Here is a 22766-nt window from a genome sequence, read left to right on the forward strand (position 1 = left end):
AAATTTTTTACTAAAAATATCTTATTTGACCTCAAAGGAACCCATAAAAGTTATTTTTAGTTCAATCAGATCACTAGATTGATCGCTGACTTGTTAATCCAAAGCTTTCGACATGCTCCGTGAACAGAGGCAAATGATAATAAAATAAAGAATAATAAAGACAAAACTTCGTTTTCCAAACGATAAACTCTTTCATGTATTTATCACTCCAGCAAATAACTGGAGAGTGTTTATAAATTAAGGAAACAGGTGCGATTTATATTTAAAAAAAATTGAGGGCACATGGAAAATTAGTCTTCGAATGTTATTCTTCCGGGACCGTGCGATTTCATGTATCGCCTTATGGAACGGTAGGAGGCCTTCTGGGCAAGTTCTTTCTTCATTGCTTCCTCCTGCTCAAACTTCCACTGATTGAAGTTATCGCGCTTCCAGAGCTCCAAGTCCAGATACTCCTTCTTTGTGACATCATCGATGGCATTGAATTTGTGCTGACCCATTTTCATGTACTTCCTTATGATGAAATACTTCTCCTCATCCCCATACGGTTGGCGGAGGATGATGAATTTCCAGAACCAACGAATATTCCACACCACCCACTTTGTGATGGTGTACGGTGATATGATGAGCTGCACCCACAGGACATCCCAAATACTTGGCTTAGCATAGGCACCCTGGATGTCCATGTTCTCCTCAATTATCTTCCGAATGAGTTTGTCTGCTTCTTCTTTTTGTTCTGTCTTGGAGAGACGCTGCTTCCCAGTCTTTTTCCCAGCATTGCGACTACCATCCTGCTGCTGCTGTGCAATCTCCATGGCCTTATGCCGGTACTTTGGCACAGTCATGAAATACTTTATTGCCGATTCGTATCTCTGCCACCAGCTAAAGTACTGGATGAGTGAGATTACGGTGATTGTCACGAAAATAACCAGCCTGACATCCACCTTGGGGGCCACGCGCCTCCGGTAGTAGCGATAGTAGTGAGCATAGTACTCATGTGGATTGTCCAGCATGTAGTCATAGTCCGTCCGGGCACCGTCATCTCGTAGAATTTCATACGCCGTGGCAATTGCTTTGAACTTCTCGGACGCCTCCTTCTTTGCCTCTTCCTCCCGATGCAAGTCTGGATGGTACTTCTTTGCCAATTGCCTGTAGTTCTTGGCAATTTCCTGCTTTGATGCATCCCGCGTAACGTTGAGGACATCGTAGCAGTTCTCTTTGCCACAGTACAATCCCTCCAGCAGACGTGCCTCCGCTGCCACGAGGAGGAGACAAACACCAAAAATCCACTTTAGCAGCCACATCTCGATCTCACAACCAACTCCCTGGGCCACCTACTAAACTGCCACGTCCAATGCGTATACTTTTGCCTCAATTTTCACGGTATTTCCAGCCAAAATTGCCACTTTTTGTGCTTCATACCGGACGTCCAGGGAACTTCGTCAGCTGTTTTGGTGGCACTAATTCAACTTTAATTTATTAGGGTTCGAGAAGGCTGTGAAATTGGAATATTTTCAAGGGAATTTATCTTATTTCCCTGAATTCAAAGTTCCATACAAGGTGTGAAAATATAGATTGCTTAAAACGCTGTAATTTAGAGGAGAATCTGTGCCCCAATTTCTATACTTATAACATAAATTCAAGTAAATTAAGTTAATAGATTAATTAAAATCTAAATTAACCTATAAAATAAGGGAATTACTACAAAAAACCCAAAAAACACAGAAAATTAATTTTATGAAATTTTCATTAAAATTTCAATAAATCTTATGAAAATTTCAAACACCGGCAGAGCCTAAGTTATGTAAAATGGTGAGAAGTGATGCTGGATAAAAAGTGGCTAAAAAAGCTGAAAAAGTGCATAAAATTGGATGAAAAATGGCACACATCCTCGATAGAAGGCTCCAGCTTCTCATAATACTCTCCCATGCTTTTATTGGTGAGCATTTCAGCATAAAATCTCTAAATAAATGAGACTTAACCTGTCAATTGAAATGTTTATTTTTATGAAAATGAATGTTTTTCAAGGAAAATTTTGATAATTTTCTCATTTCTAGGCGTAGGATTGCTATTCCTGCAAATCTATCATGTTCGGACGGTGTTTGAGGTGAAGACAAACTTTAGTCATCTGTCCAAATTGGAGCGAGAGGCGCTTTTCACCTCGGAACAGGGACTCTACTATTCCTTCTACAAGAGAATTGCGGAGGCAAAGTCCTTTTCTGGGGGCCTTGAGAAGCTCATAAATGATAATTTGACTGAATATCCTAGCACGATAAATTCTATTCATAAGTTTCATATTTATCCGGAAATCCTGGCAGCGTAAGAACAAGGAGAAACAATCTTTATTTATGCAACTAATATCCTGTCAATTTTGCAGTTTCCTGTACAAACAGTACGTTAATTTAACAATGTACATGGGTGTGAGCTCCAGGTCGTGCTGGACAACGCTGAGAAGTCACGAGATGACCACTCACATGGACTGTGACGGATTAGGGGAACCCATTCATTTTTATTTGGAATTTATTTGGTGGACTGCAGGACTAACAGTCCTCTTCCTCTACCTCTTTGGCACTTACCTCAGCAATCACGTCTTTGGTGGCATTGCCACAGTCATCTACTATTTTGTCCTGCATGAGAATGCAAGCCGGGTGACGGAATTCCCCATGGCCAGGGAGAATTTTGCCACTCTCTTCATTGTCTGGCAAATGTTCTATCTCACCATGTGCATTGCACGGCTTAGCGTTAAAACAACCAAGTGGAATGCCACAAAAATTCTCACCCAGAACTACATTATGGTTCGTAATGAAAGACCTTTCGGTAGTTTTTGTTCTTAAGGGCAATTTTTTTTACAGATTATAAAATTATCCCTTCTGACGGCAGCAGCTCACATGTGCTGGCAATTTTCTGCTGCAATTTTTGCTACACAAACTATCGTAATCTTCGTACTGGTTGAACTTGAGTGGCTTCCACAGGATTTCGTTCTAAACTACTCACTGGCACATGTTCTAGCAAATATTTCCTGCTACTACGGCATGTTTGGTAATCGCTACTTTTTCCTGTCAATCAATCACTCATTGATTGTGGCACTCATCTTCTTCCTCCTCTTCCGCAACATGGAACGTGGAGAGGTGCAAATGAGCAAACCCAAGAGATTCATTCACGATTTGTGCTTCTTCATCAGTATCACGTACTTTGTGTCCGACATTACGGATAGGATGAGTGTGTCATCACGAAAGGACTCCAGTGAAGACATAAATGGGCATTTTATTAATTTATTTCTCACAAAATTCGGCTTGAAACTACCGAATTTGGTTGAATTGCTGTACCTCTGCAATTCATCGTACGCCTTCCTTGACACGGAAACACTTGTACAGTATATTACTGTATTCTCACCTAAATTGGTGCCTGTTACACTTACATTCTTTGCTGTGAAATTCTACCTTGGGCGTAGGAAGAAACGTCCCGAGGCCGAAGCCATTGAGAGGGCAAAGAACTATGTGACTGAAGACTTCATGGAGGAGAATCTCGTAACGCTGCAGAATCTTTCAAATCCCAAAACTACGGCTGAACTGAAGAATTGCCTGGATTTACTTGAAAAATGCGATTATGACTATGAGAGGTATAAAGTTGAGAAGGCAAAAATTAATCCAAAGAGTGAGGAGAAGAAGACATTTCTGTATGATGTTGAGAAGCTACGGAATGAGGGGAAGAGAAATGCAGCGGGAGAGGGTAAAAAGGCACAGAGTGCAAAATCGGGGTCAAAGGCGAAATTTCACGATGCACCCGCGCAGGAAAAGGTGGAAAATCCCACGGAGAAGTCAACTAGCAAACAGCTGGAGACATTCTACTTGTACAACCTCCTTCAGGCACTTTTCTTCTTCTACTTTGCCCTGGCTGTGGCAAAGCTAAAATTTATCCTTACCCCATTTATTTGCTTGAATGCAGCTATTCTGCCGCCACGTCGGTGGTTCTTGGACAGCACAATACGCATCTACTGGGTACTCACCCTCATGCCACTTCTCAGTAGTATCGTCTATCCGGGCCTGAGGAATATGCAGGAACAGTACAGCCCGGCATCTGTGGATAACTACGAGCTGGAAGAATTGCTTGAGTGGATAAATCACAATACAGAGACAAATGCCGTCTTTGCGGGCCCCATGGACATCACCCCGATGGTCCTTGTGGCCACAAAGCGCCCAATTGTCAATCATCCGCACACGGAATTCCTCGATATGAAGGAACGCACGAGGATCGTCTATGCCATCTACGGGAAGCAGCAATCAGCGGAAATCTACAATGAACTCGCTAAACTCAAAGTTCAGTACGTTATTCTCTCCCGAAGGGATTGCTTCCTCTATACCAGGTAAGTTTTTCAATGAATTTTGATTTTTTTTCTTTCCGGGGGGAAAATTAACGAATACGGTGTGATCCCTTTGTAGCAATGGGTGCAAAATGTCCGATATCTGGGACTTTCTCATTCCTGAGGCGAAGAACAACCCGCGCTTCTGTGCGGACCTCTTCCAGGCATCTGTGCCCAATTTCCTCAAAGCCTTCATCAATAAGAAATTTCTTATTCTACAAATCTTCTCGACAGTTCAACTTGAACTCAATCGCAAGAAGATCATCATTTGAAGGAATATTCGTGTGGATGGATTTATTTTTAAGTTTTCTGACCTTCTCTCTGCTCGTCGTCGCGCAGAGAAATGCAATGAGGGCGGATGTGGAAAGTGTGTGTGCGTGTGTTTGTTTGATAACGAAACCCAGTCAGTGATGATGATAAGTCTGTACACAATACAGGGTGATGCTTTTTATTTGCAGATAAAATAGATGGGGAAAAACAGCTCGTTAAAGACACTTTATCTGCAAAAAGAATTTATGGGTCTATGCAGGAAAAGAATGTCGAGAAAAACTGATCATGACATTTTTTCTGACATTTTTTGTCATTCCATCTCACTCCCACTAATGTATTTTCCTATCTTTCGTCTTTCTCTCACGCATATTTTCGACATCTTTTTTTTTCATGGCATGCTTTTTTTCTTGCGCACAACATGTTTTTATTTCCTTGAATTTTCTCAATATTTGGGGATATTTTCCTCAAAGAAAAGTGGAAAATGCCTAGCTAAAGAGTCCACAGTGCCAGGAAAACAGTGAAAAATGGAAATTTACGGTCATTTATGGGCCAAATATGTGAAAATGTACGAAGTAAAAATCAAAACATTCTTTCACTGACCAATTTTTACGGGATATTTTTCTGGATTTTGACCACCAAATCACTTCCTGCGGGCTTTTTGGACCTTCCTACAGGTCATCTGCACACGGAAGGTCTGTGTGGGGTCAGGGAAATGCTTTCTGGGTGGTGGAATCCCACCTGACGCGAAAAACTGGTCCGGGAGTGAATATTTTGCTGTCGAACTTCACTGTTTTCACTTATTTGGCCGATAAATACCCACGATTTTCCACTTTTCACACTTTCACATACACACAGAACACTTCCACAAGCCGCTTTTCACTTTTCCCGAGCTAAAATATCACAATTCACAGAGAAAATTACCGAAAACTAAGAAACGTGTTGACTTCGCAAGAGTTTGAAAAAGAATGTCGCAGGAAGATGTTTTTTTCTGACATTCTTTTTCCAGCTCTTGTGAAGTCAACGTGTTTGTTAGTTTTCTGCAATTTTCTCTGTAAATTGTGATATTTTAGCTCGGGAAAAGTGAAAAGCGACTTGTGGAAGTGTTCTTAGTGCCTGTGAAAGTGTGAAAAATGGAAAATCGTGGGTATTTATCGGCCAAATAAGTGAAAACAGTGAAGTTCGACAGCAAAACATTCACTCCCGGACCAGTTTTTCCGTTTTCAGGAGTTTTTTGTACGATCCAGGAAGCAATTCCCTGACCTCAGGCAGACTTTCCGTATGCAGATGACCTGTAGGAAGGTCCGAAAAGCCCGCAGGAAGTGATTTGTGTGGTGAAAATCCGAAAAGAATCCCGTAAAAATTGGTCAGGGAAAGAATGTTTTGATTTTTCACTTCGCGCATTTTCACATATTTGGCCGCTAAATGACCATAAATTTCCACTTTTCACGGCTTTCCTGGCACTGAGAACACTTCAGCAAAGCCCATTTTCACTTTTTCATGGAGAAATATCCCCAAATACTGAGAAAATAATACGAAATGAAAAACATGTTGAGTGCACAGAAAAGAATGATGAAAATGTCGGAAACATGCGTGAGAGAAAGATGAAAGATAGGAAAATACATTAGTGGGAGTGAGATGGAATGAAAAAAAATGTCAGGAAAAAATGTCATGATCAGTTTTTCTCGACATTCTTTTCCTGCATAGCACCATTAATGATCTATTTAATTAAATCAAGACTTTATGCAACATGAAAAAAATCTCAATTTGTTCAACGGTCAGAAAAACATGGGAAGGCAGCGAAGGCAGGCATTTCTTTGTTTCTCTCTTAATTATTTATTCATTTGACATTACGAGAGTATTTCCCTAATTCTTCAGGCATTAAGGGGGGTCTCTTTTGAGAGCTGATGAAATTCAATGTTTTTATTTTTCTTAAGGTTTTTCTTAAACTTGATTTTCAAATGTTGGTCACATTTGAAGACTTATTATTGAAGAATAAGAAAATCATTTTCCGCCATCTTAGATGCGACGCCATCTTGAGATTTTCTTCAAAACACAAAGGTAGGTTTTTCTCAGGATGTACTGGATGGATTTTGATGGGGTAAAAAGCAAATGAAAGAGGAAATACCAATGCAAATTTTGATGTACCAGAATTTTGAATTTCCATCCTGGGGCTGAGAAAAGTGGAAAAACGTAAAAAAAATCTGAGCAAAAGTCACATTTTTTCACTTTTCTCAGCCCCAGGATGGAAATTCAAAATTCTGGTACATCAAAATCTGCATTGGTATTTCCTCTTTAATTTGCTTTTTACCCCATCGAAATCCGTCCAGTAGATCCTGAGAAAAACCTACCTTTGTGTTTTAGAGCAGTTCTGTGGAAAAGTCGGAAAATCACAAGATGGCGTCGCACTTAAGATGGCGAAAAGTGATTTTCTTACACTTCAATAATTAGGCTTCAAATGTAACCAACATAGGAAAACCAGGTTTAAGAAAAACCCCAAGAAAATGACAACATTAAAAATGGGTAAATTCTAACAGTTTTCCCAAGGGGTCTCCCTTAAAATACTTCGGGAAAAACGGGCCAATTTAATATTTCAATTGTATCTGACAACTCAGACTTCTGCGTTTTTAATAAAATATTTTAATACCTGATGAATAGGGAAAATACCTTCAAAATGTCACGAAGAAACAAAAGATTAATTAGAGAAAAATCAAAGGTCTGCCTTTCCATATGTTCCGTTTCAAAAACTTCAAAAATTGTCAATATGACATTTCGATAAATTAAATGTCTTCTTCAGGCTCAGGAAAGTATTTTTTTTTAATCTGGTTAAAACTGTGATTTGAAAACGATTTAATCGGAGTTTTGTTTTATAAATCAAGTTGATGATTTTGTGATAATTTTTAGATAGAAAATTTTTTGTATATTTTCTTCTAGTCCAATTTATGCGTATTTCAATGGGCTGAAATGTTAAGAGAACCTTGTAAGAGTAAGGAATCAAGGAACTTCCGTCGCACTAAAATTGTAATTAATCTGTTTTCTTTTTAAATATTGTGTCACCCTGTAGATCTTTGCTGGGAAAAGTCATTTCTCTGCTTGAGCAGAGATAAATAAGGGCGCTGGATGGGGGAATTTTGAGAATATAAGTAAGTAAGTAATACATATTGCTTCGATGTCTATGGAGTGCGTTTTGTGAAAAATAAAACAATATTTATATTAAAGGAGATTAGGTCAGGCTTTGGTGGTGGAGAGAAGGTCATTTTTCCTTGCATGTGATGATAATAGAAAATAGAATGAAGATGAAAAAAAAGAAATGTGTTAGACAACGTAAATTAGAAAAAATTACAACAAAAAATAAGAAAAAAAAGAAAATTGTTCCTTTTTAATTTTAATAAAAACACAACAAAAAAATGTCAATCTCTACAACAAAAATCTTTACAAAAAATGGGGGATTTGCGTAATTATTTACAGGAAATTAAAGGGCGTAAAGGGATTTGTTTCACGCGGCTCAATATTCGGTTGAGAATCTCACGTTGTGTATAGTACCTACATTAATTTTGGTAATGAACTCTGTGAGATATTAGGGTTGTATTTTTTTTAGCATAAAATTTTACATCTAAAAATGTATCCGAAAGGCAAACGCACCAATGCGCGTCTGCAGTCAACAGCATGAACTTTTGGCAGGCTCACCCATGACGAGGTTAAAGTCGAGACTGTTGGTCTTGGCGAAGCCCGTCTTGATACCATCCCAACCATCTTCCACTGTGTATTCACCACTTTGGATGCGATTGTACACTTCCTGTGTCACCATGCTGAAGGCCTCGAGGACATTGACACCCGTCCGGGCGCTGGTTTCCACAAAACCCCCCAGGCCGTGTTGCTTGGCGAAGGATTTCGCTTCTTGGATGCTCACCTCGCGGCGTCCTCCGCTATTGACTAGATCGAGTTTGCATCCCACAAGGGCAAATACCGGCCTGTGGGGTTCTATGTGTCTCTTCGCCTCCATCATCCAAAGGGGCAAATGCTCAAAGCTGGCATGATTTGTGATGTCGTAGACAAGAAGGACGCCCACGCTATTCCTGTAGTAGGATTTTGTAATTGAGCGAAATCTCTCCTGACCAGCTGAAAGGGTGAACAGAGAGTGTATTAGTCATCAACTCACGCGCAGTATTTTCTACCCCAAAAGGCACGTCATTAAGCTAAAAGAGATCCCTTTCACTCGTTGCAAGAGTACAACTTGTAGTAGGTAATCAACGCAGTGAAATGACATGCCCTTTGGTGGGGGATTTTCTATGAGTCGTTTTACCTGTATCCCACAGTTGCAGCTTTATCTTCGTACCATCCTGCACTTCGATGAGGCGTGCAAAGAAATCCACGCCGACTGTGGGATCCGACAGCTGCAAGAGATGCAGGAAAAACAATAAAAACTACGCAATTTCGCGTGACTATGTGCTTTTCCCTTGACAATGGGAAGCACCTATAACACCTTAAACAAAAATGAGAATGCACAACAATGCCAAGGTATACGAGGAGAGAGAAAGGCAGGTAATGTTGTTGTGTACAAGAAAACACGGTGAAATGCCCTCTTGCCACAAAGCAATAAAAAAAAAGCAAAGAATTTCTTTGGGAAATGCAAAAATATTCCCGCAGAGTGTCCAAGAGGGAAAAAGAAAACAAAACAATGGAAGGCGGGGGCCCCAAACCTCAGCAAATCGGCCGTCTGTGAAGAATTTTAGCAGTGATGACTTTCCCACGGTGCTATCGCCGATTAAAATAAATCTGAATTGATACTGGAATATTGGTTCAACCATATTTCACAATAAATTCAACTTCTTCTGGGGGTTTTAGCACGAATTTTTAAGCAAAATATAGCACTCACATTATTCACGGAACGCAAAAACACTTTGTCCCTGGCAGCTGACTATATTCACCACTTCACCATTAGGTCAGGTGAAAAGTGGTGAAATTTTCATTGAAAGATTGTGATTGAAATTTATGAAATTATTTCTGAAATTCATCGAATTTCCAAGGAATTTTTATGCTAGAGGCGCCAAAAAAATGAAATTTAAGTTCCTGGGAGAGAATTTAAAGGGCTGACAACATCCAAGAGCATAGAAAAATTGCTGGGAATAGTTTCCTATAAGAATGAAAACTTTAGGTACAATAAAAGGAACATTCCCTTGAAAGTTTCACGAAAAATTCAAACTCATCGAGGAGTTTTTCGATAAATTTGAAAAAATCAACGATCAGAAACAAAATTTTTTTCGCCATCACAATAAATTATATTTATTTATCAAAGTCGCAAAGGAAAATGTATCGGTGAATCACAAAAAAAAAGAAACAGAAAATGACTAAAAAAGAATTTAAAAATTATTCCAGTCCAAGGAGCCAATTAATTCCGTGTACTATCAGGAGAATGAAGGGCTGCCACGCTACGAGCCATCGAATCCAGTCAAGAAGTTGCCCATAGAGAACGTGAGGCTTCTCCCAGGGATTGCAGAAGATCTTCTTGAGGTCCACCTTCTCCTTGCAGTAGGGGCAAGTTTGCTTTTTACCCACAATACACCATCCCCGGATGCAGAATTCATGGAAAATATGCTCACAGCTCAATTTGTATGTGTTCTCAATTACACCCGGCTCATCTTCAGCAACCAGCAATTTATTCCCACACACGGCACACACATTCTTCTCCAAATTACGCGTCGGCATGCCTTGAGGTGTGTAATACTGTAAGGAAGAAATATTTATTTTAAAAAGGATTCTTGGGCAAGGAAAATGAGATCTTTCGTGGATTATCTTACCCCAATGTGTGCTGCCATTTTATCAGCACAAATCTCGGAAATATCTCGCCCCAGGACACCGTAGTACAACCCATAAAATACAAACATCAGCCCACAATCCATCCAAATGTGTGGCGCTTGATTGAACACAAAATTTAACCCAAAGAATGTCATCATCATTATTATGTAGCCCACAATTCCCAAAGCATAGCTCAATTTGTAAATAAAATAAAACCATTTGTACACGAGTCTGAAAGAAAAAGTAAAAGAAAATCTTATTAGACTTCTTGCTCGTAGGAAGCTTATAAGATTTTCGTTGTGCTACCTCGGCGTTGTCCCTGAGATGGGTTTTATAAGTGCCTTTCGCATCACTAACCCAGTTATTAATGTAAATATCACCCACGTTATTATAAATCTCAGCCATTCATTGCGGATACTTATTATCAGTGGAACTATCCACAAGCCCACAAGAGTGACGAGCTGCAAAGAAAAAAAAAACAATATAAAACCCATTCTTCCGGAATATCCTTGTTTGTTTATCTTACAGAGTAGGATTTGTAGTGACGCTTCTTCCATTCCACGAGCACAATTTGTGCCACCACGAGGGTAATAAGGAGGATGAAGATCATCTCTGCATGCATGGATTCATGCCCTTTATGCTTCTCATGCAGCTTCATGTGCTCCAAACGTAATTTTTCCTCCGACGTCAGCTCATCGAGCGTCTGCAAAGTTTTAGTGGAAAAAAATGTAAACAAATGCCTTTTCTTGCAATGTGGCACGTATGTTACCTTGTTTAAATCCACCGGTTCGTGCAGATTCATCTCTAATTTTCACTACAGTAGGAAAATGTTAACAATTTCTGCTAAAATACTGGGATTTTCTTAAAGTACACTTTTCCGCAAAATCACTTTATGTTAGTTAACCTCAATATTTTCATCAGCTGATTTTAGGATCAAGGGCCGCCAACTGCGATAGGGCAACTGGAGTGACCCTTTTAAATTTATGCCTTATCAGTTGGTGAAATTTTGAAAATTTCCCAAATTTTTGTTCTAAATATTGTTTAAACTCTACAAATCAACGTTTTATTTGTCTTTGTAGCATTTAAATTGGGTTTTACTTTGGCCTTAAAGGATTTTCTTTCATCAATTTTCACGATTTTCCACAAAAAGGAAATCCGAAAGGTAAAGGAAATGAAAATTTCACAAAGCATAAAAACAAAATTTCAAGAATACAATCTTCGTTAAAATTCGTACCGTCTTCGTTTTCTAGTGAAATATTCGTGAAAATCTCTCTCAGTTTATTATGGAGTGATGCGAAAATAATAATTTAAGGCATTTATAAGCCTCTATTTCCCGTAAAAAGTGTGGCTCGTCAAAGGTACAAACACTATCTTTCGCAAGTAATTAAAATTATTAGGGAAATCCTAGAAATAAGGCGATAATTCTCACATTTTCACATTCTAACCTCAACTGGAGGAAAAATTTTTTCTGTCAAAACATTGAGGAAAAATTGGATTTTCTTACAGATTTTCACAATGTCATCAATTAAATTTGGTGCTGTGTTTGCCAGAAGATTCATTGGCAATGGGCAGTGTGTCCAGAGAATGCCCAATTTTGCACCTATCTGTGCTTTTCGATACCCCAAGAATCAAGTGATGGGGGAACAAATTGTGCGAGAGTACAAGAATTTTGGTCATAAACCCCAGGAAACGCCACGATTTACGAAAATTTTCTACTTTATCGTTGGAATGGGGCTTTTTGCCACTACTCTCAACTACAAAGGGTAAAAGTTTTCCGGAATTTTAATGATATCTTTGTGTTTTACTAAAAGAAAGTCAATTTTAGGATTTATAAAATGCTTTTCCCGAAAGTCGATGCTGATTCCGGCGTGGGAGGTACTACCAAGGAAGAGAGTGAGGAAAGTGACTCAGAAGTATCGGAAAGTGACGACGATGGGAAGAGCCCGGAGAAGAAGAAAAAGGAAAAAATCGGCTTTCGTGATAGAAAGGTGATGTAGATTTAAATAAAAAGAATTTCCCATAAAGTTGATTAGGATGTAATAACACGATATTAGTAATACAGATTATAGAATATGAAAATCGAATTAGAATGTATTCGACGCCGGATAAGATATTTCGCTATTTTGCCACAATACGAATTGTTTTTGGGGATACAACAGAGATTTTCATGACACCGTATGATTTTCTACGTTCACTTACACCTGGGATGCAGCAGCCTGATGGTAAAGAGGAATTTATGTCTCATAGTAGCTTCTTGTTCTGGAGCCAAGAGTTTCCAGAAGTAGATAAAACAATAACCAATGCAAAGCACTAAAATCCTCATGGTGATGGTCTGTAGGGAGGGTAGTTTTTAATGAAAAAAAAAATAGAGCTTTGTGTGGACAAATAGAGGAAATAATCGAGAAGAGTTTTCAAAATTTATTTCTTCTATTGAGAGTCTTGCACTGCAATATAACGTTAATCTTTACCTGTTTTGTCTCTCTTTCTGTAGCGTCTTTTCTAACAAAATTGTGTTAAATGTTGTATTACTTGCTAATTTACTAACACAGATAATCGAGTATGAGAATCGTATCAGGCAATTTTCCACCCCGGACAAGGTTTTCCGATACTTTGCCACTGTTCAGGTGCCCCTTGGTGGACATGGAGAATACGAGGTGTTTATGACTCCAATTGATTTCCTAACTAGCATGACGCCAGGAGTTAAGCAACCCGAGGGTACTTACCAGCTTATCTCAATCAACATAAATGTTAATTTTACCCCTTCCTCTGCTTCTAAATCCATTTTAATTATTTTTTCTAACTCACTGATCTCACTTTTATGTTTCTTTTTTTTTCGAGTATCAAACAATTCAATTGCAACAGAATCGTGCTAATATATTTTTCTTTTTCATCAAAAATTTACTTTTAGGTCTCGGTCTCGATCAATACCGTCGATATGATCCAAAGGTAAAAATAAATTAAATACATTTCCCCATTTAGCTTGAAAAATTTTCCCAAAAATTACCAAAATTTTTCTTTTTGATTTCAAATTTCATTTAAAAATCCCTTTTATGTATAAATTTCTTATTTCACAAGAGAGATTTATTCTTTTCAAAATTATTCGCCTTATATGTACGTTTCAGTGATTGAAACCCATAATTATTTGTAAATTATTCGCTTTACCTTCTTCGTTTTTTTTCTATAAAAAAATAATAATTTTGCTTCCTAAACCTGTGTCTATTTATTAAAAAAAAAAAGAATAAATAAGAAAATAAAATTTATTTTTATAAAACGAAATGTGAAACTAATGCAAGAAATTTAACACATAAAAATCACTTCTTCACTTTCAGACTTTTGAAGAGGTACATTATTGAGGCCTTTTTCCTTGTATACAGCCGATGACGAAATATCTTTTGAACGAAACTCTTTTTTATTTCAATTTCTTTAAAATTATCTTTTTGACTTTTTTCTTTCTCGCAAAATTCAATGCAATATGAATCGTTTTTTTTTTTACCTCTCACACTTGCGAAAAGTTGATTTTTACAATCATTTTGTACAGAAAATTCTCATGTTTTTCTATTTTCTCTTTTTTTTTGTTTTTGGAAAAATCATTGAGAGATTTTTTGTAACGTGTGTGTGGCATGATTTTCTAAATTATTCTGTCTAGAAAAATTGCACAACATCAAATTATTTTTATTTTTTTTGAATCTGTAGATAAAATTGGCATGATTTTTTAGTGGATAGAAAAAAGGAAGAAAGACTTGCAAATAGGCAAAAAAAACTACACTGATCGTGAAGATAATAGATCCAACTCAATTATGTTAAGCCGTTTAAAGGAGTTTATTCATTTTATGTTATAACCTTTATTATAAAACAAAAAAAAATTAAAATAAAAAAAAGAATTTTAAAAGATTTTTCATTTCAATTTAGAACAGTTGTAAAAAAAAATAATAAAGCTTAGAAATCTAAAAATGACATTCTTTACATTCTAAACACTCTAAAAGTCAGACAGGTCAGGTTTCTTTTATATTTAGGCGTTAAAAGAAATATTTTCTGATCAAGAAATGACTTAGAACGTTAGAAATAATCATTAATTGAAAAAAATACTGCAAGCATTAGAATTAACGTCAAACGTATTAAAAGAAATGTCTTTACAATTAAAAGTTAAACTTAATATAAAAATACGTCAAGCATTAGAAAAAAGAATGTCAAACATTAGAATAAATGTCAAATAATGGAAATTAAATGTTAAACGTTAGAAAAGAAACGTCAAGCGTTGCTAATTCGATTGAAACAGAAAAAAACAGCCCCTTTAATAAGTTTCTGGCTACGTCCCTGAAAAAAAAAACCTTTTTTTGGATCTATTTTCTTATCTACCAGTGTCTAAGAATTTAAGCATATTTTTACATAAAAAAGTGTGTCTACTTTTTTGTCACAGTGTCACACAGTGTGTGTATTGCATGTAGATTTTCACCTTTCGAACACTCAATCCAAAAATATTCTCATTTAATTCGAATTATTTTTGCATGAAATTAGCTCCTTTTTTCTTCAAAATTCTTAAATTGCTTTTAGGAAACGTTCTACTCTACACGTCATGTCGTTAATATTGCTAATCATTTCCGTCTGAATCTTTCAGTCCGTCACGGAACGCCTTGATCTGTCGCTGGAACAGACATCGATCTTCTACAAATTGGGATCATACGGATTAATTTCCTTCTCGGACTATATCTTCCTTCTGACTGTGCTATCAAGTGAGTAAAACAACTTTTTCTTTTTGTTTTTCTCCAATCGAAGTTTTTATTCAGTCTGATAATAATGTAGTATATCATGTAGTATATATAGAATAATTTATATAATAAGAATTATAAGGTACATATTGACAACACCACAGTTAATACATAATATATAATTCTTGTAAACAGTTAATACATCGAATATTTTTTTTGGCTTTTTTTTCTATTCCAAAATCCGTTTTTTTATATCATTCCCTTGTAAAAATTCTTTTTAGACAATGCACAAAGTTCCAAATTTCACATTTTACACCGAAATTCCCCATTTGGGAATAATTTCTCCTTTCCCTTTCAATCTTTATCTGAATGAAAACTTTTAAGAAATAAAAACTGAAAGGGGTGATCTAATTCGAAAATAAAACGACTTTTAATTCTTAAAACATCTTATGGTGATTATATGATTTCTATAAAGTAATTTAGGGAATAGGAAAACTTTTCATTTTATTAAACGGTTTGTTAAAGATTGTCTTTCCAAAGTTTTTTTTTAAATCTAATTATGCTTTTTCTTTTTGAATATTTCTTTTAAATATCTCTTTTGAAAGTTTATGAGAAACATATAATTTTTTTTTAAACATTTATACTATATTTCAGAATACCTATACTACTATTTTTGTATTTTTGTACAATTCCGAAAAAATATTCATTTCGTTCGTCGCTTAATTTCATTTTATTTTGTGGAATTGTACAAAAAACAGTAAATTTTTTAGAAAAAATATTTTGCAATAGATTTTGTTACTCATAATGGTGCATAACTAAATTATGAAATTCTGGGATTATGTTAAAAAATGTTTGTCAAAACTTTTACAAAATAATAAATGAGACTTTTTCTCTAAAAATTTTTCAAAGTCTGATTCTCGTGTTTTATTCTCGGGTTTAGAAAAATAAAGGATAATTTGTTTTTATTACGTTTAGTCATTCGGTGGGACCTAAATATAAATATATTTCTTTTTTTTTAATAAATTTTTCTATTCAAAATTTCATCTTTTAATCCCAGAATTTCATATAAAATTTTCGTAAATAGAGATACCTATGTAGGTATCCTAAACTACAAGTTTACGTATATAAACGTGCTTTTTCTTTTGGCTATTCTCATCGTTTCTATTGAATTGTTTAGTGCCAATTTTGTGGTAAATATATATATTTTTTGCTAAGTTTATATACCTTTTGTAATCTATACTAATATATCAGAATATAATTTCATCTGTATATATTCTGGGAGTATTTTGAAAAAATTATTTCGATGGGTTGATAGGAAAAATATATTGTATAGGTAAATATTTTTCTACATAATGTAACTACTATTTGTTTGAGAAAATGTCTAATAAGTATTTGAGTTTATATATCTCTCCATTTTTTTTTCTAATTTTGTTCGATGAGCTCATAATATTTGGTGAAGTTGTATCCAAAGAATTCAAAGTCTGGTTCATAAATTTCGATTATTTGGTCCAGGGTTTGGGCATCAATTTGGCCAAAGTATTTGGGTATGAGGTGACGGGTGTCACTTGTTGATCGATTGGATATGGCACGTACCTTCTTATTGGGTAATTTATTTAGTAGAAGTGTTTCTAATCCCGCTTGCCTTATTATATACTCCGTATCACGCTGAAAGGTCTCCACTTTGGCAATAAGGGTGTAATTGATGCTACATGGTGTGCAAAAACTATAAATAGGGCTCCAGTGCTCGTCGAAACGATTACCGGATTTGTAGTGGTGGATTAGATACGTGAGAAATTCCTTGAATGTTGGTCCTGCTGGTGAATCCTACATATGCGTACATGTTATATACAACATATCAAGGAAGAGAAATTGTTCACATTGAAAAGTTTCACAATAATATAAAACTTCTCACAATTTATTTTTCTTGATTTATATGTATAACTTGCCTTCATTTTTGGTGTTTTGCGGTACTTTTTAACAATTTGCTCAGCCAAAAGTTTGTAGTACTTGTTGCGGAAACCCTCAATTTTGTTCCTGTATGCCGAAAGTAATCTCTCAAATGGTTCACGTACAATGAGGAATGAGATGGAATTGGCCAGAGCATCAGCTAATTCTGGCAACGTTGGTCGCGGAAATCGTTGTCGTGCCAATTCTAGAGGGGATGTTTTCGTCCTTTGCAGATATGCCAGATTGTAACCACCTGATGATAATGATTTCAATCATCATTATGTCAAGTAGAGGTGTCTAAATTGGTCAATCCTTTGCTCTTTTGGAATAATGCCAAAACAACCCAAAACGCTTGTCCGCAAATTGAGCTTTAAATGGGTGCATCATGTATTTGTAATGACATGATGAAATGGTCATGACTACAAGGTGTTGAACAGTTTTGGCATTTTCCACAATTTTCACAGTTGAGGGAAATTTTTTATATCAAAAATTCGTTACCTAGCTTGTGATTTTAATGTTTCTTTTACCTCACTTAATATTTCTTTATGTTTTTGAACCATAAAAATTAGTTTAAATTTTAGTTTAACACTCGGAGGACTTTACTGGTAATTGCTATCAATTGAAACCTTAAAATCGTCACAGAATAAAATCTATTGGACTTATCTCGATGAATTTAGCATCTATGTGTAGGGAATTTTAATTACTTTAAGATAGCAGAAAGAAAATCTCGAGAAAAGTCTTTTCTTTGGAAGATAATTGAGGTCAAAGTCCAGAATCCAACGTGGAGGATCAAATTGGTAATAACTACCAGTCAAAATCTCATACATTTTTGCCATGGTTTTGAGGTTATGTTTCCCCATATTTCCCAAATAAAGTACTCTTGTTCACTTTTCCTCTGTGAAAATAATTAATGTGGACTAATTTTATTGCCGGAAGTGGCTAAAAAGTTACTTTAAGAATCAAAGTTTGTGATGATTTAGGCGCAATAATAAATTATGTAAAATTGTAGCTAAAAAAGTCGTTTGAATTGGCAATTTAGCATCGATTGTACGCAATTTTTTTTCAGTGACGATTTTCGCAATTAAATATTTAGTAATTAGGTGCAGGAATGCTTGAAGAAGATCAAGAATTATTAGTGAAACTTTCGATCCTTGTTCAATAAACTGATTAATAATTAATTATTGAGCATATTTTATCAGCTGGTACTTATTACCAATTTGATCCTCCGCGTTGTGCCAAATGTTGGGTCCTCCAAGTGTTAAGAGAACTTAAAGCTTTTAACGTTTTTTACCTAAAATATTGAAGTAGTACATCCATGAGCTACTAGCGGCTTTGAAGACATTGCACCATGCTAATCCGTGTCCTGGTGAGATGAAGAATTCCCATGCATTTGGCGGATAGACACCCACCATTCCACGACGAATACACATGTCCCACAGATGATTTTTCCTCTCTGCAAAATCCCTTTCAGCGGCTGCATTTACTTCCTCGGAGTATTCATAGATGGGATTAAGGGTGGTGGGTTTTGATGGACGTGGTGGCGCCGTGTGGTTTGTGGAATTTTTCCAAGCATGATGAATGAGATGCTTTCCGGTATTGCGATGATGTGAAGTCTTGGGGACACGCGATGTCCAACGAGATTTATTCTCCTCAATTGCCTGGAGTGATTCGCGCAGCAGAACCACCACATAGAGGCTGAACACTGTGATGGCCAGGATAATTTTGAGACACACTACGAGGCGCCTCTTGAGCACCGAACGTTTCCCACGAGTCCCATTCTGGGTCATGGTTCTTCTGGGGAATTTTTCGACAATGACAACGTGAACAGATCTCTCGGTTTGCGTCATTCATCATTCCTTTTGGGGAACTTCTTTGTTGTAAATTTTCACTTCTCCTTTACACCCTTTGTTGGTTTTCTAGCAACATTTTTCACCCTATTTAATTTTATCTTTTCTCCTTTTTTTTTAAACTAATTCAGAAGCGTTTTGGCACAATTTTCTTTTAAAAGTCTTGCATTCGACGCAAGGAAAAATATTTGGCATTAAAATTTAAATTCGCTGAAATTCATCAATGGAGCACCTCCGTAAAAAGCTTTTACATAAAGAAAAGCCGATTTAGTAAAGATAGGATACGCTTAGCAACATAGGGCACATTTAATGTAACAAAGCACTTTTTTTTTGCACAATATATCCTTCCAAAAATTGAAGATGAAAATTTAAGGGAAAAAGGGCAAAAGATTTGGAGTTTTAGGAGTAAAAAAAAAAGAGCTAAAGGGCGAATAGTTCGTATATAATGCAAAAGTCAATGACAGAGGACTTTGGCAAAAAAAAATCTTCAATTTCACGTAAAATTTCGTATGTTTCGCACTTTTTATTGGCACGTGAATGAATTTTTGGGGATTACTTATGATTTTTTGGCTATTTCGTCTATTTTATTTAAGGTGGTAACGTAAAAAATAAAGAAGATAAAACGGAAGTTATGCTTTCACTTCCAAAAAACACTTGAATCTAGATATGAGTGTTGAAAAAAAAATTGTACAGTCCTTATCGATTTGTCCTGCGCACAGGGACGTCCAACAGGAGGGTGGATGAGCTCACATGGTGCTAACGGATGCCCCCCATTCCCCAAAGGCCCCAAGTGTGTGTATGTGCGTCCTATGGTGGGCCTCCCGGCCACATCCAATTACATATTTATTCAATTATTGTGCGGCATACCTCCGTGTCCGCATAAAATGCTTCACTTGTACCGCTATAAATTTGTAATTTTTCAATTACCATCTTCCATGACTTGAGGAAAATTTTATATAAATCTCAACTCATGATTCTTATCCCATTCAATTATATATACCCCACAAGAGCATTTGGAAGGATGCACGGTGGTTGGCTAAATTGACCCTCCCGCAGGAGCAACACGTTATAACAACACGTTCACGTGGATTGAAGGGGGGTGTATTCTTTATTATTTCCTTGAAATGGAACACGCGCAATAAAATGGAGAAATTTACGTGGAATTGCAATTTACCTACATTCCAATTTATAATTTATTTTGAACATTAAATTTTAAATCTTCTCAACATTTTTGCGGAAGATAGTTGATTTTTTTTCACAAGACATTCCATTTATCATGAAAAGAGAATAAATTTGAGAATTAATAAAATAAAAAAGTTTTAGCAAAATGATAATTGATTGCCCCTTGAATTAGATGAAAAGAAAGCACATTAAATAATTACAAAGCAAATTGTCCGGTAACTGTTTCCGAAGTCATTTTTGGTGTTGGCAAAAATTGCATGATTGTGAAAAGAAGTCGTATTTGTTAGAAGGAAATGCCATTTTCTGTGTATTCAACATCACAAAATCCCACAATATTAACACAAAAGGATAAGAGGAAGACGCTGGAGTCTTCTTGGATGGATATGTTTACAAAGGAAGGCAGCAATTTGGATGGAAATGGTGATAAAGTGCAAAAGTTATCTCATGTGAATAGGAGTATTGCAATTGATTTCCTGGACAGAAGGAATTTGGAGAAGTTTGAGAAACTCGTGAAGGAAGAAGCGGTGAAGATAAAGACCAAAAGGCGCCTTTTCGAGGAGTTTGTGTCAATTGATCATTGTGAATCGGCAGATTCGAGGAGGAAAGAACAACCGTTGGGCTGTGTTAGAAGCACTTCTGGAAACGTGAATAATTTTTGGTACCAGAAAATGAGTGATTTTGAAATGGATCCACAAGTACTGGGCCGACGGCAGAAGCAGATTGATTATGGGAAGAGCACCGTTGGGTATGATAATTATGTGAAACAAGTACCACGTTGGCAGCGGAAATTCACAGATCCCAGGACACCGAGGAAGGCTGTCAAGTACAGTCGAAGGGCATGGGATGGATTGATAAAGCAGTGGCGGAAGCAGTTGCATGCTTGGGATCCAGATGGTTCAGAGAAATAAATTACGAATAAATGTGGTGAATTAAAAACCTGTAGGAGGTTTCTTAGGATATTTGTCATTGAGAATGAAAGATTTTGTTACCTATTTGCTATATCTATATTACATTGAAGAGATTGAAGACAATAAAATTGTTCCAGTTGGTGTAAAAGTTAATTTTCTCATTTTTTTTTCTGTAGATTCGGCTTTCAAATTCAATGTTTTATGGTAAAATATGTTCAAACATTTTTTTCATAAATTACTTTTCAGCTTCCAGGAGACATTTTGAGATTGCCTTCCAAATGTTTGACCTCAATGGGGATGGGGATGTTGATTGCGAAGAGTTTGAAAAGGTGGCTACACTCATAAGACAACAAACAAGCATTGGAAATCGCCATAGAGATCATGCAAATACCGGAAATACCTTCAAGGTAAGGAAATTTTATAAATTGAATTCTTTTCATTTTTGAAGCTTTAAAATATTTTTTAGGGTGTTAATTCAGCTTTAACCACGTTCTTCTTTGGGCCAAAGATGGATCAAAAGTTAACTATTGAGAGATTCTTAGAGTTCCAGAAGCAACTTCAGCGTGAGATTCTAACGCTTGAATTCACGAGGAAGAAACCGGATGAGAATGGAAAAATTAGTGAGATTGAATTTGCAGAACTGATGCTGGCTTATGCGGGATATACGCAAAAGAAGAAGGCTAAGAAGATGAAGTTGGTTAAGAAACGGTATAAGGATGAAGGACAGGGTATATCAAAGGATGATTACCTGGATTTCTTCCATTTTCTCAATAATATTAATGACGTGGATACAGCTCTAACTTTTTACCATATTGCCGGAGCTGCCATTGATCAATCTACGCTGAAGCACGTAGCGAGAACTGTAGCGCATGTGGAGCTCTCTGATCACGTCATTGATGTCGTCTTCACAATCTTCGATGAAAATCGTGAGTAAATTGTTTTTTTTTCTTCTTCAAAGTTCAAATCAGTGGGATGATTTTACATTATTGAATTTTGTTGGAATTTTTTATTAGTTGATGGTCAACTGAGCAATCGAGAGTTCATTGGTGTGATGAAGAATCGTCTCCAGCGGGGTCTTGAGAAGCCCAAAGATACTGGATTCGTTAAATTTATGTACTCCATACTAAAATGCGCCAAAGATACGAGACCTTCCTTCCTGGAGGTTTAGCTGCAACTTTTCTCGATCCTCTCACTTCCATTTAATCTCTTGCTATGCCATTGACCTAATAATTGCAAAAATTGGACTGTTTCACATTTTCTTCTTCTCTATAATAAAGAAAGGTCTCTCTATAATTTCGTTCCTGTTCAGCTATGCATTTCTACACCGTTGGTCCGATCGCGATGAAATTTGGTACAGAGACTCCTGATCCAAGGCGGTTTTCACCAACGACATTCATTTTCCCCCCAGAGCCCCCCTTCGTAGCGCCCCTATATAAAATTCATGTTTTTTTGACTACTTTTTGAAATTGGCGCCTTTTTTGGTACATTTTGTTGAAGAGAAAGTGAGATGGATGCATTTTACCGCTATCCGTCTCCCTCACACTTTCAGTTTTTTACAGTTTTCTCGCGTTTTCCGCCGAATTTTCCGGCCGGAAGTAAGTTTTTGCAATCAGGAAGCGACGCCGCGTCAAAAGGCATCATTGGTTTGAAAAGTTCGCGAAAATCCATTTCCGGGAAATGAGAGTCGTGTAAAATCCCCAACCGTCAAAATTTCGAATGTTTAAATCCAACCGTCAAAATTTCCACGGGCCCCAAA

At 36.6% G+C, this 22766-nt stretch overlaps 7 protein-coding genes across 10 annotated transcripts; 3 read left to right on the top strand and 4 right to left on the bottom strand.

Moving 5' to 3' along the window:
• Positions 1 to 167: 167 nt before the first annotated feature.
• Positions 168 to 1469, bottom strand: LOC129790325 (dnaJ homolog subfamily C member 25 homolog). The gene has a single exon (XM_055827795.1). It carries the CDS (start codon positions 1299 to 1301, stop codon positions 291 to 293), a length of 1011 nt encoding a protein of 336 aa, XP_055683770.1. The 5' UTR covers positions 1302 to 1469; the 3' UTR covers positions 168 to 290.
• Positions 1470 to 1771: 302 nt separating this feature from the next.
• LOC129790163 (C-mannosyltransferase dpy-19 homolog) lies at positions 1772 to 4650 on the top strand. The gene is made up of 5 exons (XM_055827523.1): positions 1772 to 1936; positions 2055 to 2316; positions 2375 to 2792; positions 2850 to 4360; positions 4437 to 4650. The coding sequence occupies exons 1-5, from the start codon at positions 1876 to 1878 to the stop codon at positions 4627 to 4629; spliced, it is 2445 nt and encodes an 814-aa protein (XP_055683498.1). The 5' UTR covers positions 1772 to 1875; the 3' UTR covers positions 4630 to 4650.
• Positions 4651 to 7988: 3338 nt separating this feature from the next.
• LOC129790380 (ras-related protein Rab-39B) lies at positions 7989 to 9556 on the bottom strand. Its single transcript, XM_055827862.1, has 3 exons — positions 9325 to 9556; positions 8928 to 9018; positions 7989 to 8743 (listed from the first exon to the last, which is right to left on the bottom strand). The coding sequence occupies exons 1-3, from the start codon at positions 9430 to 9432 to the stop codon at positions 8283 to 8285; spliced, it is 660 nt and encodes a 219-aa protein (XP_055683837.1). The 5' UTR covers positions 9433 to 9556; the 3' UTR covers positions 7989 to 8282.
• Positions 9557 to 9879: 323 nt separating this feature from the next.
• LOC129790341 (E3 ubiquitin ligase Rnf121) lies at positions 9880 to 11606 on the bottom strand. Its single transcript, XM_055827818.1, has 5 exons — positions 11190 to 11606; positions 10947 to 11123; positions 10727 to 10881; positions 10423 to 10651; positions 9880 to 10348 (listed from the first exon to the last, which is right to left on the bottom strand). Exons 1-5 carry the CDS (start codon positions 11220 to 11222, stop codon positions 9992 to 9994), a joined length of 951 nt encoding a protein of 316 aa, XP_055683793.1. The 5' UTR covers positions 11223 to 11606; the 3' UTR covers positions 9880 to 9991.
• A 46-nt stretch (positions 11607 to 11652) lies between these two features.
• Positions 11653 to 22401, top strand: LOC129790246 (calcium uptake protein 1 homolog, mitochondrial). Of its 4 annotated transcripts, XR_008750543.1 has the most exons (10): positions 11653 to 11778; positions 11927 to 12183; positions 12246 to 12408; positions 12970 to 13135; positions 13329 to 13366; positions 15036 to 15150; positions 21257 to 21417; positions 21477 to 21936; positions 22024 to 22291; positions 22384 to 22401. XR_008750543.1 is itself a non-coding variant. In XM_055827677.1 (9 exons), the coding sequence occupies exons 2-9, from the start codon at positions 11936 to 11938 to the stop codon at positions 22176 to 22178; spliced, it is 1500 nt and encodes a 499-aa protein (XP_055683652.1). In that variant the 5' UTR covers positions 11653 to 11778; positions 11927 to 11935; the 3' UTR covers positions 22179 to 22303. The 4 variants fall into 4 exon arrangements, 3 of the variants coding, with proteins under 3 accessions (XP_055683652.1, XP_055683651.1, XP_055683653.1); XM_055827677.1 differs by lacking the exons at positions 12970 to 13135; positions 22384 to 22401 and adding an exon at positions 12483 to 12642 and having other exon boundaries at positions 22024 to 22303; XM_055827676.1 differs by lacking the exon at positions 22384 to 22401 and having other exon boundaries at positions 22024 to 22303.
• Positions 16536 to 19635, bottom strand: LOC129790297 (carbohydrate sulfotransferase 11). The gene is made up of 3 exons (XM_055827742.1): positions 18365 to 19635; positions 17073 to 17326; positions 16536 to 16950 (listed from the first exon to the last, which is right to left on the bottom strand). The coding sequence occupies exons 1-3, from the start codon at positions 18918 to 18920 to the stop codon at positions 16549 to 16551; spliced, it is 1212 nt and encodes a 403-aa protein (XP_055683717.1). The 5' UTR covers positions 18921 to 19635; the 3' UTR covers positions 16536 to 16548.
• On the top strand, positions 20305 to 21163 carry LOC129790388 (histone RNA hairpin-binding protein-like). Its single transcript, XM_055827871.1, has one exon. It carries the CDS (start codon positions 20396 to 20398, stop codon positions 21008 to 21010), a length of 615 nt encoding a protein of 204 aa, XP_055683846.1. The 5' UTR covers positions 20305 to 20395; the 3' UTR covers positions 21011 to 21163.
• Positions 22402 to 22766: the final 365 nt, after the last annotated feature.

Source organism: Lutzomyia longipalpis, chromosome 2 (assembly GCF_024334085.1).
Source record: "Lutzomyia longipalpis isolate SR_M1_2022 chromosome 2, ASM2433408v1".
Classification (NCBI taxonomy): domain Eukaryota; kingdom Metazoa; phylum Arthropoda; class Insecta; order Diptera; family Psychodidae; genus Lutzomyia; species Lutzomyia longipalpis.

Excerpts from the sequence above, each read along its gene's own strand:
- LOC129790325 (XM_055827795.1), bottom strand. The coding sequence starts at position 1,301 with ATGTGGCTGCTAAAGTGGATTTTTGGTGTTTGTCTCCTCCTCGTGGCA.
- LOC129790246 (XM_055827676.1), top strand. The coding sequence starts at position 11,936 with ATGTCATCAATTAAATTTGGTGCTGTGTTTGCCAGAAGATTCATTGGC. Across the intron at positions 15,151-21,256 it reads CCTTCTGACTGTGCTATCAA|CTTCCAGGAGACATTTTGAG; the intron begins GTGAGTAAAACA and ends ATTACTTTTCAG. Across the intron at positions 21,418-21,476 it reads ATACCGGAAATACCTTCAAG|GGTGTTAATTCAGCTTTAAC; the intron begins GTAAGGAAATTT and ends AATATTTTTTAG.
- LOC129790163 (XM_055827523.1), top strand. The coding sequence starts at position 1,876 with ATGGCACACATCCTCGATAGAAGGCTCCAGCTTCTCATAATACTCTCC. Across the intron at positions 1,937-2,054 it reads ACTCTCCCATGCTTTTATTG|GCGTAGGATTGCTATTCCTG; the intron begins GTGAGCATTTCA and ends TCTCATTTCTAG. Across the intron at positions 4,361-4,436 it reads GATTGCTTCCTCTATACCAG|CAATGGGTGCAAAATGTCCG; the intron begins GTAAGTTTTTCA and ends ATCCCTTTGTAG.
- LOC129790380 (XM_055827862.1), bottom strand. The coding sequence starts at position 9,432 with ATGGTTGAACCAATATTCCAGTATCAATTCAGATTTATTTTAATCGGC. Across the intron at positions 9,019-9,324 it reads CAGACGGCCGATTTGCTGAG|CTGTCGGATCCCACAGTCGG; the intron begins GTTTGGGGCCCC and ends CATCTCTTGCAG. Across the intron at positions 8,744-8,927 it reads GCTGCAACTGTGGGATACAG|CTGGTCAGGAGAGATTTCGC; the intron begins GTAAAACGACTC and ends TCACCCTTTCAG.
- LOC129790341 (XM_055827818.1), bottom strand. The coding sequence starts at position 11,222 with ATGAATCTGCACGAACCGGTGGATTTAAACAAG. Across the intron at positions 10,652-10,726 it reads ATCTCAGGGACAACGCCGAG|ACTCGTGTACAAATGGTTTT; the intron begins GTAGCACAACGA and ends TTTTTCTTTCAG. Across the intron at positions 10,349-10,422 it reads AAATGGCAGCACACATTGGG|TATTACACACCTCAAGGCAT; the intron begins GTAAGATAATCC and ends TCTTCCTTACAG.
- LOC129790388 (XM_055827871.1), top strand. The coding sequence starts at position 20,396 with ATGCCATTTTCTGTGTATTCAACATCACAAAATCCCACAATATTAACA.
- LOC129790297 (XM_055827742.1), bottom strand. The coding sequence starts at position 18,920 with ATGACGCAAACCGAGAGATCTGTTCACGTTGTCATTGTCGAAAAATTC. Across the intron at positions 17,327-18,364 it reads GTACTACTTCAATATTTTAG|GTGGTTACAATCTGGCATAT; the intron begins GTAAAAAACGTT and ends CATTATCATCAG. Across the intron at positions 16,951-17,072 it reads GCAAAACACCAAAAATGAAG|GATTCACCAGCAGGACCAAC; the intron begins GCAAGTTATACA and ends ACGCATATGTAG.